This window comes from Heterodontus francisci, chromosome 25, assembly GCF_036365525.1.
Source record: "Heterodontus francisci isolate sHetFra1 chromosome 25, sHetFra1.hap1, whole genome shotgun sequence".
NCBI lineage: Eukaryota > Metazoa > Chordata > Chondrichthyes > Heterodontiformes > Heterodontidae > Heterodontus > Heterodontus francisci.
The window spans coordinates 78,977,540-78,994,562 of NC_090395.1; the positions used below are offsets into that span (position 1 = coordinate 78,977,540).

The 17,023-nt window shown below is 44.1% G+C and overlaps 1 protein-coding gene across 2 annotated transcripts in view; it reads right to left on the minus strand.

Annotated features, from left to right (window-relative positions):
• LOC137384010 (striatin-interacting protein 1 homolog) overlaps positions 1–17,023 on the minus strand; it is a 223,875-nt gene that overhangs the window by 100,946 nt on the left and 105,906 nt on the right. For both annotated transcript variants that reach the window (XM_068057577.1, XM_068057576.1), the window contains exons 8-11: positions 13,115–13,242; positions 12,317–12,499; positions 11,478–11,698; positions 10,121–10,186 (exon numbers count right to left, since the gene is read on the minus strand). In XM_068057577.1, the coding sequence (XP_067913678.1) occupies positions 10,121–10,186; positions 11,478–11,698; positions 12,317–12,499; positions 13,115–13,242 (598 nt within the window). The remainder of the gene's footprint in view (positions 1–10,120; positions 10,187–11,477; positions 11,699–12,316; positions 12,500–13,114; positions 13,243–17,023) is intronic.

The window sequence follows — 17,023 nt, forward strand, 5'->3', positions numbered from 1 at the left end:
TTCCTCCTCATGGCTTTAACGGAAAAACTTGTGAAACTGTTCCCCCTAGTTCTACTTTCTCCCACGAGGGGTAACATCCTCTCAGCATTTACCCTGTTAAGCCCCCTCAGAATCTTGTATGTTTCAATATCACCTCTCATTCTTCAAAACTGCAACAGTATAAGGCCTAATCTGCTCAACCTTACAAGACAACCCCTGCATCCCAGGAATCAGCCTATGAACCTTCTCTGAACTGCTTCCAATGCAAGTAAATCCCTTAAGTAAGGAAACCAAAACTGTATGCAGTACCCTAGGTGTGGTCTCACCAATGCCCTGTAAATTGTAGCAAGACTTCCCTACTTAAAATTTTTTTAATTCTTCTCATGGGATGTGGGATTCACTGGTCAGGCCAGCATTTATTGCCCATCCTTAATTGCCCATGAGAAGATGATGGTCAGCTGCCTTCTTGAACCACTGCAGTCCATGTGGGGTAGGTACACCCACAGTGCTGTTAGGAAGGGAGTTCCAGGATTTTGACCCAGCGACAGTGAAGGAACAGTGATATAGTTCCAAGTCAGGATGATGTGCGGCTTGGAGGGGAACTTGCGGGTGGCTGCGTTCCCAGGCATCTGCTGCCTTTGTCCTTCTAGGTGGTAGAGGCCACAAGTTTGGAAGGTGCTGCCTGAGTAGCCTTGGTATATTGCTGCAGTGCATCTTGTAGATAGTACATACTGCTGCCACTACCACTGTGCCAGTAGCGCTGGGAGTGAATATTTGTGGACGGGGTGCCAATCAAGTGGGTTGCTTTGTCCTGGATGGTGTCGAGCAAGTGGAGAGTATTCCATCACACTCCGGACTTGTGTCTTGTAGATGGTGGTCAGGCTTTGGGGAGTCAGGTGGTGAGTTACTCGCCGCAGGATTCATAGCCTCTGACCTGCCCTTGTAGCCACAGTATTTATATCACAGAATAATACAATGCAGAAGAGGCCTTTCGGCCCATCGAGTCTGCACCGATGCATTAAAGACACCTGACCTGTCTACCTAATCCCATTTGCCAGCACTTGGCCCATAGCCTTGAATGTTATGATGTTTCAAGTGCTCATCCAGGTACTTTTTAAAGGATGTGAGGCAACCCGCCTCTACCACCCTCCCAGGCAGTGCATTCCAGACCGTCATCACCCTCTGGGTAAAAAAGTTCTTCCTCAAATCCCCCTTAAACCTCCTGCCCCTCACCTTAAACTTGTGTCCCCTCGTAACTGACCCTTCAACTAAGGGGAACAGCTGCTCCCTATCCACCTTGTCCATGCCCCTCATAATCTTGTACACCTCTATCAGATCACCCCTCAGTCTATGCTCCAGCGAAAACAACCCAAGCCTACCCAACCTCTCTTCATAGCTTGAATGTTCCATCCCAGACTACTCCAGTTCAGTTTCTGGTCAATGGTAACCTCCGGGATATTGATAGTGGGGGATTCAGCGAATGTAATGCCTTTGAATGTCAAAGGGAGATGGTTAGATTTTCTCTTGTTGGAGATGGTCATTGCCTGGCACTTGTGTGACGCGAATGTTACCTACCAGTTATCAGCCCAAGCCTGCATATTGTCCGGGTCTTGCTGCATTTCTACACGGACTGCTGCAGTATCTGATGAGTTACGAATGGTGAGCATTGTACAATCAGCGAACATCCCTACTTCTGACGTTATGATTGAAGGAAGGTCATTGATGAAGCAGCTGAAGCTGGTAGAAACTGAGCCTGTATTCTCTAGAGTTTCGAAGAATGAGAGGTGATCTCATTGAAACTTACGAAATTCCTACAAGGTGTGACAGGATGGATGTAGATAGGATGTTTCCCCTGGCTGGTGAGTCTAGGACCGGGGACATAGTCTCAGAATAAGGGGTAGGCCATTTAAGACTATGAGGAGGAATTTTTTCACTCGGAGGGTTGTGAATTATTACTAAGGTAGTGGACAGGGGAATGTCTATGGATGTTATTTATCTGGACTTCCAGAAGGCATTTGATGAAGTCCCACATAAGAGACTGTTAACTAAGGTAGCAGCCCATGGAGTTGAGGGCAAATTGACATGGTTAGGAAGTTGGTTGAGTGGTAGGCGACAGAGAGTGGGGATGATAAGTACTCTGTTTGGCAGGATGTGACTAGTGTGTCCCACAGGGATCTGTGTTGGGGCCTCAATTATTCACATTATTCATTAACGACTTGCATGATGGCATAGTAAGTCATATATCCAAATTTGCTGATGATACAAAGCTAGGCGGCATTATAGGCAGCCTAGATGATAGTCTAAAATTGCAAAGAGATATTGACAGACTAGGTGAATGGGCAAAACTGTGGCAGATGGATTTCAATGTGGGCAAGTGTGAGGTTATCCATTTTAGACCAAAAAAGGAAAGAGCAGGGTACTTTCTAAATGGGAAGAGATTAAGTACAGTGGATGTGCAAAGAGACTTGGGGGTTCAGGTGCATAACCTTTAAAATGCCACGAGCAAGTGCAGAAAATAATCAAAAAGGCTAATGGAATGCTCGCCTTTATATCTAGAGGATTGGAGTATAAAGACACAGAGGTTATGCTGCAGCTGTACAAAACCCTAGTTAAACCCCACTTGGAGTACGGAGAGTAGTTCTGGGCACCACACCTTAGAAAGGATATATTGGCCTTGGAGGGAGTGCAACGTAGTTTTTCAAGAATGATACCTGGACTACAGGAGTTAAGTTACGAGGAGAGAATACACATATTAGGCCTGTTTTCGCTAGAATTTAGAAGGTTAAGGGGTGATCTGATCAAAGTCTTCAAGATATTAACAAGAAAAGACAGGCTAGATAAAAATAAACTGTTTCCACTGGTTGGAGATTCTAAAACTAGGGGGCATAGTCTAAAAATTAGGAGCAGACTGTTCAGGAGAGATGTTAGGAAGCATTTCATGCAAAGGGTGGTAGAGGTTTGGAACTCTCTCCCACAACCAGCAGCTGAAGCTAGAAGACTTGTAAATTTTAAATCGGAGATAGATTTTTGTTAAGCAAAGATATGAAGGGATATGGGCCAAAGGCAGGTATATGGAGTTAGGCCACGGATCAGCCATAATCTCATTGAATGGCGGGACAGGCTCGAGGGGCTGAATGGCATACTTCTGTTCCTATCTTCTTCTGTTCCTATGAATCTTTGGAATTCTCTACCCCAGAGGGCTGTGTAAGCTCAATCACTGAGCATGTTCAAGACAAAAATCAATAGATATCTGGATAATAATGAAATCAAGAGATATGGGGGTAACGCAGGAAAGTGGCATTGAAGTAGATGATCAGCCATGATCTAATTCAAGGTTGTTCAACCTTTTCACATGGGGGCCACATTACAATTTTTGTCTTACATGAGGTCTGGTGAGACAATTTCGGAAAGATAAAGGCATTAAAAAGTTATCAAAACAGCAACAAATATGCATTTTTGTGAAGAAACTTTTAAATGAGACGATTAATTTTTTGACCTACTTTCTCATCTTTGTGTTGGACATTGATTTATTCCAGTACCTGGCATTTTTTCGCTTGCACAAGGAGTCAATGTCTGCATGCACACTTGTAGCGATGCTGAGTATTCAGGATAGATATCCATCTGTCATGAGTGATCTTTATCTCTCTCTCTCTCTCTCCCCTCTCCCTGTTTTCCCCTTCTCTCTCACTCTCTGTTTTCCCCCTCTAACAGTTGCAGGGAGTAAAAACGCTCAGCTTTGTGGTTGGTCAGTTTGTTTAAAAACATCGTGCCATCAATTGCACAGCTGACAGCTGCTGAAGCAGGAGCGCGCTTCCCAACTTCGGACACATTCGGGGTTTTCTGGAGGGCTTTTAAAAAAAGTCGCTGACAGTGTGATGTTTTTAAAAAGGCCGGTCAGCAAGACGACGACAATGGGAAATTTCCCACCTCCAGTCACGGACCCCTGGCAAAGATAAGGAATGACCCCAGGTACAGTTTACATGTGCGGGTCAGATCCTGGCCCGTGGGCCATATATTGGACAAACCTGATCTAACTGAATGGCAGAGCAGGCTCGACAGGCTGAATGGCCTACTCCTGCTCCTATGTTTGGACCGATAGAATTTTTTGATGAGGTAACTAGTAGGGTAGATAAAAGGAACCAGAAGATGTACTATACCTGCATTTACAAAAGGCATTTGATAAGGTGCCACACAGAAGGTTAACAGGCAAGATAAGGGCTCATGGAGTTGGGGGTAAAATATTTGTATGGATAGAGGATTGGCTAACAGACAGGAAGCAAAGAGTAGGCATAAATGGGACATTTTCAAGTTGGCAGACTGTGACTAGTGGAGTGCTACAAGGATCAGTGCAGGGGCCTCAGCTATTTACAATCTGTATTAATTAAAGGAACAGAAAGAGAATAATGTATCTACATTTGCTGATGATAAAACGGTAGGTGGAAGTACAAGGTGTGAGGAGGACAGAGAGGCTCCAAAGAGACACAGATAGATTAAGTGAGCGGTAACAAGGTGGCAGATGGGAATGTAACATGGGGAAGTGTGAGGTTATTCATTTTGGTCGTAAGAATAGAACAGCAGTATTTTTTTTTTTAAAACGTGTAAAACTTGTAACCGTTGATGTTCAGAGAGACTTGGGTATGCTCGTACAAGGAACACAAAGTTATCATGCAGGTACAACAAGCAATTAGGAAGGCAAATGGCATGTTGGCCTTAACTGGAAGGGGACTAAAGTAAAGGCCTGCTACCCGACCCGAACAGACCCAACGACATGTTGGGTTCAGGTCGGGTCAGGTCAGGTCCCTCTTCCAGGTGCAGCTTGCAGGCTCGCGTCAGGTCGGGCCAGGCCGGACATGCACAGTAAGTACTCTGCCGGTAAGTATTGAAATTTAAAAAAAAAAAAAAAAAAAAAAAACTTACCTGAGCTGGGAGTCCAGGACGAAACTGAATCTGCACAGTGAGCGAGTGATGTCACTAGGACATTATCACACATACGTTGCAGGTTCCAAGTCGGAAGGGAAGTAAAGGGATGGTAAGGTCGGGCTTGGGTCAGGTTGAGTTGGTGTCAGGCTCGGGTCGGGCCGGGGGCAGGACGAAATCGGAGGGACACGGGCCGGGTCGGGCTCGGGTCCGCTGTGGTTCAGTCGGGTTCTTATTCCTGACCTGAGCAGGCCTTTGGATTAGAGCACAAGAATAAAGTGGTCTTGTTACAATTGTACATGGCTTTGGTGAAACCACATCTGAAGTACTGTGTACAGTTCTGGTCTCTATATTTAAGGAGGGATATACTGGCATTGGAAGCAGTACAGCGAAGGTCCCTAGATTGGACCCTACGATGAGAGGGTTGTCTTATGATGAGACACTGAGCAAACTAGACCTATATTTTCAGGAGTTCAGAAGAATGAGGGGTGATCTCATTGAAACGTACAAGATTCTGAAGGGGCTTGACAGTGTAGACACTAAGACTCTGTTTCTGCTGGTTGGGGAATCTGAAACATGGAGGCTTGGTCTCAGGATAAGGGGAAAATTATTTAAGACAGAGATGAGGAGAAATTTCTTCACTCAAAGAATTGTGAATCTTTGGAATTCTTGACCCCAGGGAGTAGTAGATGCTCCATCGCGGAATATATTTAAAGCTGGTAAAGACAGATTTTTTGGTGTCTCAGGGAGTCAAGGTTAAAGGGGATCAGGCAGGAAAGTGGAGTTGAAGCCCTGATCAGCCATGCTTATATTGAATGGTGGAACAGGCTCAGAGGGCCATATGATCCACTCCTGTTCCTATTTAATGTTATGATGTTGGGTCCAGGAAATGGAAAGCACTATATTTTAGAAACCTTTCCATCCCTCATCTTCAAGCAGCACTGAGTGCTGCCTGAGTGCACAAAGTGTGAAGCAGGGAATTTGGTAAGTGAGGGAGTTCGGTGAGCAGGGGAACTATAAATTAAGAAAAATAAATTTAATTTAATTAACACAATATAGATAGCAAGACAGGTGATGTGTAGCAGCTGCAGCATGTGGGAGCTCCTGGATGCCACGGCAATCCATGGCAACCATGTCTGTACTAACAGCCTGCGGCCTGAGGAGCTTTAGCTCAGAGTCGATGAGCTGGAGGCTAACCTGAAGACTTAGCCATGCATCAGGGAGGGGAACGTTACCTGGGCACTTTGTTCCAGAAGGCATTCACACCCCTCAAGATAGGGTCATCTGTTTTGGTCAGTTGTCAGGGACAGGAGGATGTGGCTGCAAGGCAGGCAGGTAAGGGGATCAAGAAGGTGGGAGTGGAGCAGCCTCAGCCCTTCCAATTGAGCAACAAATTAGAGGTTCTTGCAGCTTGTATGGACAAGAACGAGGATTGTAGTGTAGATGAGCAGACTGACCATGGTACAGGAAGTCGTTCAAGCAAGTGGAGCAAAAAGGAAAGCAGTGGTATTAGAGAACAGTATAGTGAGGGGGATTGACACTGTTCTCTACAGCAAAGAGTGAGAGACCAGAAGGCTGTGTTGCTTGCCCATTGCCAAGGTTCGGGACATCTGCTCAGGGCTGGAGAAGAACTTACAATGGGTTGGGAGGGATCCAGTCGTCGTGGTCCATATAGGAACCAACTACATAGGCAGGACAAGGAAGGAGGCTCTGCATAGTCAGTATGAGGAACTAGGCACCAAATTAAGAAACAGAACCTCAAAGGTAATAATCTCTGAATTATCACCTGAGCCATGTGGAAATTGGAACAGGACACATAATATTAGAGAAATCAATGCGTGACTCGAAGTCTGGTATGGTAGAAGTGCATTCCTGTTTGTGGGGCACTGGCACCTGTACTGGGGAAAGTGGGGCCTGCACCGTTGGGACGGTCAACGCCTCAACAGTGCTGGGACCAGTGTTCGAGCGAGCTGCATAACTAGGAAAGTAGAGAGATTTTAATCTAAATAGTGGGGCAAGGGATCAAATTTGGGAAGATCTGATAAATCAAAGAGTACAGACAATGCAAGAGAGAAAGGTATTGATATGGGAAAAGATAAACAGGCCATGACAGGAAAGGAAGTGAGTACAAATCTAACAGTAAATCAGCAGACCAGGCTAGAGGTTACAAAAATAACAAAATGACAAAACTAAAGGCTCTGCATGTGAATGCATGTAGCATTCGAAACAAAACAGATGAACATGATAGCACAAATAGAAATAAATAAGTACGATCTGATAGCAATGACAGAGACTTGGCTGCAGGATGACATAGATTGGGACCTGAATATTGAAAGGTACATGACATTTAGGAAGGACAGGAAGCTAGGAAAAGGTGGAGGGGTGGCTCCAAGTTCAGGAAACCAGGATGCAGAAGCAGTTTGGGTAGAGATGAGAAATGATTAAGGCAAGATGACACTTGTAGGAGTGGTTTACAGGACCCCTAACAGTAAGCACACAATAGGATGGGGTATAAAGGAAGAAATAATGGGTGCTTGTCAGAAAGGTACAGTGATAATCATGGGGAATTTTAATCTACATATGGACTGGAAAAAATCAGATGGGCAAAAGTAGCCTCGATGAGGAGTTCATAGGATGCTTTCCGGATAGCTTCTCGGAACAGCATGTTTTGGAGCCAGAGAGCAGACTATACTAGACCTGGTATCGTACAATGAGATAGAATTAATTAATGACCTCATAGTGAAGGCGCCCCAAGGCAACAGCGATCATATGACTGAATTTTACTTTGTTTGAGAGAAGAGTGGGTCTAGGACTCATTTTAAACCTAAATAAGGGCAATTATGAGGCTGTGAAAGCAGAGCTAGCTGAAGTAAACTGGCATAGTAGGTTAAGGAATAGGTCAATAGAGATGCAGTGGCAGACATTTAAGGGAATATTTCAGAATCCACTGATAAGATACATTCCAACAAGCAAAAAAAATTCCAAGGGGACGACCCACCACCCGAGTTGAAATATAGTACTTAAAGAAAATGCATATAATTGCGTTAAGACAGGTGGCAGGTCAGAAAATTGGACAGAATACCAATACTGTCATGGACAGATACATCTGCGGCAGGCAGATTGGTGAGGATGAGGTCAAGTATATTTTTCCTTCACCACTTGCCACAGACCCAGCCTAGTAGCTATGTCCTTTAGGACTTGGCCAGCTCGGTCGGTAGTGGTGCTACTGAGCCACTCTTGGTGATGGACATTGAAGTCCCCGACCCTGAGTACATTCTGCACCCTTGCCACCCTCAGTGCTTCCTCCAACTGGTGTTCAACATGGAGCTGAGGGCAGTAGGTGGTAATCAGCAGGAGGTTTCCTTGCCCATGTTTGACCTGATGCCATGAGACTTCATGGGGTCCGGAGTTGATGTTGAGGACTCCAAGGTAACTCCCTCCCGATTGTACACCACTGTGCCGCCACCTCTGCTGGGTATGTCCTGCCGGTGGGACAGGACGTACCCGGGGATGGCGATGGCAGTGTCTGGGACATTGTCAGGTATGATTCTGTGAGTATGACTATGTCAGGCTGTTGCTTGACTAGTCTGTGGGACAGCTCTCCCAACTTTGGCACAAGCCCCCAGATGTTAGTAAGGAGGACTGTTCAGGGTCGACAGGGCTGGGTTTGCCATCGTTGTCTCCGGTGCCTTGGTTGACGCCGGGTGGTCTGTCCGGTTTCATTCCTTATTGACTTTGTAGCAGTTAGAACGGAGTGGCTTGCTAGGCCATTCAGAGGCATTTAAGAGTCAACCACATTGCTGTGGATCTGGAGTTACATGTTAGCCAGAGGACAGTAGATTTCTTTACCGAAAGGAAACCAGATAGGTTTTTACAACTATCGACAATGGTTTCATGGCCATTAAACCAGCTGTGAAATCCAGATTTATTAACTGAATTCAAATTACACCTTCTGCCGTCGTGGCATTCGAACCCATGTCCCCAGAGCAATACCCTGGATCTCTGGCTTACTAGTTGAGTGACAATACCACGATGCCACAGCGTCAACTAGACTAATACCTGGTGGGCTGTCTTATGAGGAAAGGTTTGACAGGCTATGCTTGTATCCGCTGGAGTTTAGAAGAGTAAGAAGCGACTTGATTGAAACAAAGATCTTATGGGGTCGTGACAGGGTGGATGTGGAAAGGATGTTTCCTCTTGTGGGAGAATCTAGATCTAGGGGTCACTTTAAAAATAAGAGTCGCCCATTTAAGGCAGAGATGAGAGGAAATTCTTTCTCTGAGGGTCGTGAGTCTTTGGAACGCTCTTCTCCAAGGGTGGTGGAAGCAGAGTCTTTGAATATTTTTAAGGCAGGGGTAGATAGATTCTTGATTAGCAAGGGGGATGGAAGGTTATTGGGGGTAGGCGGGAATGTGGAGTTGAAGTTCCAATCAGATCAGCCATCATCTAGCTGAATGGTGGAGCAGGTTCGAGGGGCCAAGTGGCCTACTCCTGCTCCAAATTTGTATGTTCGTATGGATGTGCCATACATACGCCTGTGCCCGTTTTTCATCTGGACCAAGCTGCTCATTATTCTGCTATCAACACTCTCTCTGGACTAATGCTTTGTCTTTCACCACAAGCATTAACACTCTTTGCCTGTCCCAGGACAGCTTTGTTATTTAATCTCCCCTATCACACACCTTTCCTTTTGTTCTCTTCCCCACAAACCACCACCACCACCACCCCCATCCCCTTCACGTGCTTAAAACCTAATTCTTTTCTAACCTTTGCCAGTTCTGATGAAAGGTCACAGACCTGAAACATTAACTCTGCTTCTCTCTCCACAGATGCTGCCTGACCTGAGTATTTCCAGCACTTTGTTTTTATTTCAGATTTTGAGCATCTGCAGTATTTTGTTTTTATTTATGTTTGTATGTATTTTCGTGCGAACACAAAACATTTAAAGCTGCAAAAATATTAATAAAGTCAAAAACATTCTACAACACCTTTCATATGCAGGTATGGACAATGAGGAGTGGAAAGCCTGAGCAGCAAAGATACAGTTCTTGAGGAACACTACCAGAAATAAGTGGGACGAGACATATGCCCATCTCTGCAGCGTAACCATAGCAATTTACTTAATTAACAGCCCGGTAAAATTCATTTCTAGCTTATAAAAACTTAAACGCACTAAAAATCAAAAGGAATGATTAGCAACAGGACAACAGAATTGGATACTCACTTTCCTAAAGTATAACCGATGAACTTACTCCTGCTAGATTCTAAAAACATTTCAATGTCTTTTTCTCTGTGGGGAAAAGAAAAGGTTCTTTATCATCACAGGGAAAATTTAACAGATGCATGAGGAGGATTTTGGCATAAACTTTACAAAATTAAAATGATTCACGATTCACTTCAGGTATCAGTTAGCAAAAATTAAAATAGTTACTGTTGCCTTGTTGGAAAATATCCACAATTTTATCATTTTATCAATATAACTCCAACGTTCCCTGTAAGCTGCAAACAGGCGGCTGCATAGCAAATCGCAATGTGCAAAGTCCACTCACAAATTGTACCCTGTAAGTTATCGTGCGTGTGGGGCCAGGCAAAAAATAATTAAGGGTACTGTGCATTTAACTGAACAGGCTGTGTACAATACAAAAACTGAGAAATTACTTGCACCTCCATCATCTTCAACTTGCAATATTCCAGGCAGTTTTATGCTGCACTACTCTAAGGGGACAAGGTGAACTCGAGTTTCTGTCCCCAATCACTACCCGCTGATTCCACATGCACGTGTTAACATGAATAAGGACAGGATCAGGCTTCGAGGTGACTCGCTTCATAGCTGAATAACCTGGTGACAATCAGGCTGGCTTTTCTATGCTTGCCAGCTGTGGTCCCCTTCCTCTCTCATTTCAAACAGAAAGAAAAGCAAAGGCTGGCAAGTGCAGGAGTGGAAAATCTTGGCCTTAGTGTCCAGGTTCACATATGAAACATACATTTTTTTTATTGATTCATGGGATGTGGGTGTCACCGGCCAAGACAGCATTTATTGCCCCTCCCTAATTGCCCTCAAACTGAGTGGCTTGCTAGGCCATTTCAGAGGGCTTGTAAGAGTTAACCACATTGCTGTCGGTCTGGAGTCACATGTAGGCCAGACCAGGTAAGGACAGCAGATTTCCTTCCCTAAAGGACATTAGTGAACCAGATGGGTTTTTACAACAATCGACAATGGTTTCATGGCCATTCGACTAGCTTTTTAATTCCAGATTTATTAATTGAATTCAAATTTCACCTTCTGCTTTGGTGGGATTTGAAACCATGTCCCCCAGAGCAATACCCTGGGTCTCTGGGTTACTAGTCCAGTGACAATACCACTACGCCACTGCCTCTCCATATATATTGTATTAGTCTAAGTGTAGGGGAGAAAACAGCATTTCCAAGAAGGAGAGAAAACTTGCCAATTTATTTTTAGAACGATCATTAATGTTTGGACAGGAATTTATAATGATATGCTTAGAAAAACTAAATAAATTCAGAATGCACATCTAGTATAGTCAGACACATTTAACAATCAATTAGCAGAAGCTCCTCACCTTACTTTTGGTGCCCAAGGCAGTCCCTTTGGGAGTGATAATCGTTCACAAGTTGCATGCGGGATTGGTGGTGGCAGAACCTCTTCCCTTTCCAACGAAAATGGTTCTGTCTCAATAGAGTTGTCGTTATCATCATTCTCGTCATCATCCTCACGGGGATCGTCTGTTTTGTACGGGTCCTTCTCATTATAAGCATCCAAATTATCCTGCTTCATAAGTGCCTGCGTGGGAAATATAAGAACTTTTAGGAATAGGAAAAAGTCAGTAGATACAGCAGCCTGTACGAAATTTGTTAAGAGATAAGCCCATGCTCTCAATCCATTTTTACCAAAATTATTCAATTAACTCAAATGTATACTGTACATTTCAACCACCTTTTTTGCTAACTTATTCCATGACTTCACCATTTCCTCCTGACTTCCTTTCTCACCCCTAATGGCCTTTGCAATTTGTATTTCCATATATTTGAACCTTTACAATCTTACATATGACATCTACTTCCATTCATTGCCAGCCCTATATCATCCCTTTCTGATCGGAGGGGCCAAGGCGACAGAAGGGAGCACTGCATTCATAATGTCAATGAGATCAGAAACTGTGGTGGAAGAAAGGGAACTGAGTGTCTCAAGAAGATTTTTTTGTTGACAATTACATTTGAAAACAAATCAAAAGGCAAGAATTTTTGTCCATGCTGGTGCTTTACTGTGATGAAGCAATTGAATTGCAAATCAGCTAATTGAAGTGCAAATTCAAGAGCTGAGCCGAAACTGGTGCCAGAATTGGTATGACCATAATATCAGTGATCAATGGTTCTGATTTGGTGAATGCACATCTCTCACCTTGTGTTCTCTGCGAGCACGTTTCTGCTGCTGCTCTATTAAGTCGGACGCAGATGCCGGTGGTGAGGCAGCTCTCATGTTACGGATCACTTTGATACTGTCTTCAGGAAGTGGTGGGAGACCAAGTGCCTCACGTTTCTTCACTTTAAGAACCTGCAAGTCTTCAAAGCCTCCCAATGACAGCTATTAAAAAACAAAGTAAAAACTTCTTGGGGTTTCACCTAAAATGTTATCCTAACACTTAAAAGCTAACTAAAACTTGTGTCAACACATGCTGAATTGGGAATTTTAAGCCTGAGGAAAGTGAACTCTCACATACAGTTGAGATTATATAATTGTTGGAGATTTTAATCATCTATAAATGTTAACCCAGGTCTTGGTTCAACAACCACCAGCATGCCTCTGAAATATTGCTCAAGTGATCATTCTTCATGCTCCTGCCCAAATAAGATGCTTGACTTTGAAGGGCACCACAATGCCCCAGTCTAGCACCCACCTGTAAGACACTTTTCAATGGGAATCGCTAGACAGCAATCAGGAACACAAAACATTAATATTCCTCCACTTTAGCCCAGGGTACTGAGGCCAATTTTAAACCTCATGCTGGTTTAGAAAATTAACACAAAGCAAACCATGGATCAAAAGTGGGACCTTTTTCTGACTTCACATAAGACTTCCGCTCTAAGCCACTGTGAAGGTAGGCAATTTTTACTTTTTAAAAGTGGAGGATGAATCAACCTCTTTAAACACAGAATACTAATGATGAAAACTAACTTCTCCCATTTCATTGAAACTTACCAATACAGTTTTCCAAAGCAGCAAGAGAACTTTCTTCATGGGGAAATGGGGAGCGTGGCCACTGCAGAATTTAGTCACCATCCCAAACAGCATGACTGAAAATGGCTCATTGTTGTACAGGGATACACCTGGGAGAAAAAAAGAAAGGGAACACATGGTACATGCAAGTGAATGAATATCTGAGGGAGAATTTTCTTTCATTTTGGGCAGAGGTAGATGGGGAGGCGGAAAAGACCTTTAAAGAACAAAAATATTTTGGGAAAGAACACAAGAAATACCTGGTTAAAATGCATTGTTAAAAAGAGAACGTTGGGTCAATGGGACTCGGTTAGTATCACTTTTATCTCTGAGACAGAAGATTGTTCGTTGAAGTCTCACTTGAGCACTTCATCCAGCCGAGCATTTCACTACAATACCAAGGAAGTACTGCTTTGTCCTTTGGAAAGGCATTAAATGGAGGTCCTGTCAGCCCATTCCACAGGTTCAGACCAATGATCCCATTTAATTGAAAAAGAGCAGGAATTTCTGCTGATACCCTAGGCAACATTCATATGAACTAGGAGGAGTAGGCTATTTGGCCCCTCGAGCCTGTTCAGCCATTCTATAAGATCATGGCTGATCTGTTTGTGGACACAACTCCACTTTCCTGCCTACCCCCCACACCCTTTGACTCCCTTGTTTGTCAAGAATCTGTTTACCTCTGCCTTAAAAACATTCAATGACCCTGCCTCCACTGCTCTCCATGTAGGACTTCCCCAGAGAAAAAATTTCTCACGTCTGTCTTAAATGGGAGAGTCCTTATTTATTTACTTATTTTTTAACTGTGCCTTCTGGTTTTAGTCTCTCCCACAAGAGAAAACATCCTTTCAACATCCACCCAGTTAAGTCCCCTCATGATCTTGTGTTTAAGATCACCTTGCATCCTTCTAAACTCCAGTGAATACAGACTCATTCCTCCCTTGGCAACACCAAGAAATGGATTAACTAGTGATTCACCCAATTATTGTTTGTGCAACTATCTGCATGCAAAACAATTTGACAGAAATCTTTGCATCCTCATTGGCTACAGGTGAGGTCCCAGAGGACTGGAGAATAGCCAATCTTGTTCCTTTGTTTAAGAAGGGCGGTAAGGATAATCCAGGACATTATAGGCCGGTGAGCCTTACGTCAGTGGTAGGGAAACTATTAGAGAGGATTCTTCAGGACAGGATTTACTCCCATTTGGAAACAAACGAACTTATTAACAAAAGACAGCATGGTTTTGTGAAGGGGAGGTCGTGTCTTACTAATTTGATTGAGTTTTTTGAGGAAGTGACGATGATGATTGATGAGGGAAGGGCGGTGGATGTTGTCCATATGGACTTTAGTAAAGCCTTTGACAAGGTCCCGCATGGCAGACTGGTGCAAAAGGTGAAGTCACACGGGATCAGAGGTGAGCTGGCAAGATGGATACAGAACTGGCTCAGTCACAGAAGACAGAGGATAACTGTGGATGGGTGCTTTACTGAATGGAGGGATGTGACTAGTGGTGTTCCGCAGGGATCAGTGCTGGGACCTTTGCTGTTTGTAGTATATATAAATGATTTGGAGGAAAATGTAGCTGGTCTGATTAGTAAGTTTGTGGACGACACAATGGTTGGTGGAGTTGCGGATAATGATGAGGATTGTCAGAGGATACAGCAGGATATAGATCGGTTGGAGACCTGGGGGGAGAAATGGCAGATGGAGTTTAATCCGGACAAATGTGAGGTAATGCATTTTGGAAGGTCTAATGCAGGTGGGAGGTATACAGTAAATGGCAGAACCCTTAGGAGTACTGACAGGCAGAGAGATCTGGGCGTACAGGTCCACAGGTCACAAAGTGGCAACGTAGGTGGATAAGGTAGTTAGGAAGGCATACGGCATGCTTGCCTTCATCGGTCATGGCATAGAGTATAAAAATTGGCAAATCATGTTGCAGCTGTACAGAACCTTAGTTAGGCAACACTTAGAATATTGTATGCAATTCTGGTCGCCACACTACCAGAAGGACGTGGAGGCTTTGGAGAGGGTACAGAAGAGGTTTACCAGGATGTTGCCTGGTCTGGAGGGCATTAGCTATGAGGAGAGGTTGGAAAAACTCGGATTGTTTCCACTGGAACGACGGAGGTGGAGGGGCAACATGATAGAGGTTTACAAAGTTATGAGCAGCATGGACAGAGTGGATAGTCAGAAGCTTTTTCCCAGGGTGGAAGAGTCAGTTACTAGGGGACATAGGTTTAAGGTGCTAGGGGCAAAGTTTAGAGGGGATGTGCAAGGCAAGTTTTTTTTTTTTTTTTTACACAGAGGGTGGTGAGTGCCTGGAACTTGCTGCCAGGGGAGGTGGTGGAAGCAGATACGATAGCGACATTTAAGAGACATCTTGACAAATATATGAATAGGAAGGGAATAGAGGGATATGGGCCCCGGAAGTGCAGAAGGTGTTAGTTTAGGCAGGCATCAAGATCGGCGCAGGCTTGGAGGGCCGAATGGCCTGTTCCTGTGCTGTACTGTTCTTTGTTCTATGCCTTGACCAAGCAGAGTCAAGCTGCCTGGTTTGAATTTCAAACAAAGCTTGGCAGTTAACTGTCAGTCACCATAAACTGGTGCATTCTCCATAGCAATGCCTCTACCAGAGTCCACTTGCCAACCAATCAGCACTCTCTTCACATACAGTATAAATTTGTCACTTCCCTTACATTGATACTCTTGAGAATTGTCCTGATGAGCACGGCGGAAGCTGAGGTTTAAAACACACGCCAAAAGCAGGAGCAGTCGGAGCAGAGCAGCGTAAAATCGAAAAGTGACATCACAGTGACGTCACAATCAACAGAGAGAGCAAGGAAACAGAGAGCCGGTGGGGTGAGCATACAGGTAAGCATTTAATTTAATTTAAATCAAGCATAGCAGCAAGCATCACAGGCAAGCAGGTAAGTGACTGGTTTGGGAAGAAGCTACCTGTTTTGAGAGTATTTGGTACGTGATTAAGGTCCATTCTAATCCTAACATTTAAAATAGTAAAGGAACTAGTGGTAAGCTGAAAAAAATATATAAAAAAGGAAAATAAAATAAATAATTGAATAAAATAATTAAGTAGTTAATTAAAACACATTAAGAATGGCAGGACTGGTGGTGTGTCACAGCTACAGCATGTGGGAGCTCCTGGATGCCAGTGTGATCCAGGGAAACATGTCTGCAATAAGTGTCTGCGGCTTGAAGAGTTTCGGCTCAGAGTCATTGAACTGGAGGCCGAGCTGCAGACACTGCGACGCATCGGGGAGGGGGAAAGTTACCTGGACATTTTGTACCAGGAGGCAGTCACACCCCTTAGGATAGGGTCTTTTGATTTGGTCAGTGGTCAGAGGTAGGAGTGTGTGACTGCAGCTGAGGCAGGTAAGGGGACCAAGAGGGCAGGAGTGCAGGAGCCTCAGCCTTTGCGATTGTCCAACAGATGTGAAGCTCTTTCAGCTTATTTGGATGAGAGTGGGGGCTGCAGACAGATAAGCACCCTTAGGCAGTAGCGATCACAATATGTTTGAATTTTACATTCAGTTTGAGGGAGAGAAGAGTGGGTCCAAGACTAGTATTCTAAACTTAAATAAGAGCAATTATGAGGGCATGAAAGCAGAGCTAGCTAAAGTCAACTGGCAAATCAGGTTAAGGGATAGGTCAACAGAGATGCAGTGGCTGACATTTTAGGGGATATTTCAGAATACACAGAATAGATACATTACAATGAGAAAGAAAAATTCAAAGGGTGGGATCCGCCATCTGTGGTTAACTAAAACAGTTAAAGATAGTATCAAACTTAAAGAAAAAGCCCATAAGTACGCAAAGGTGGGAGGCTGGTCAGAAGATTGGACAGAATATAAAAAACAGCAAAGAATGACT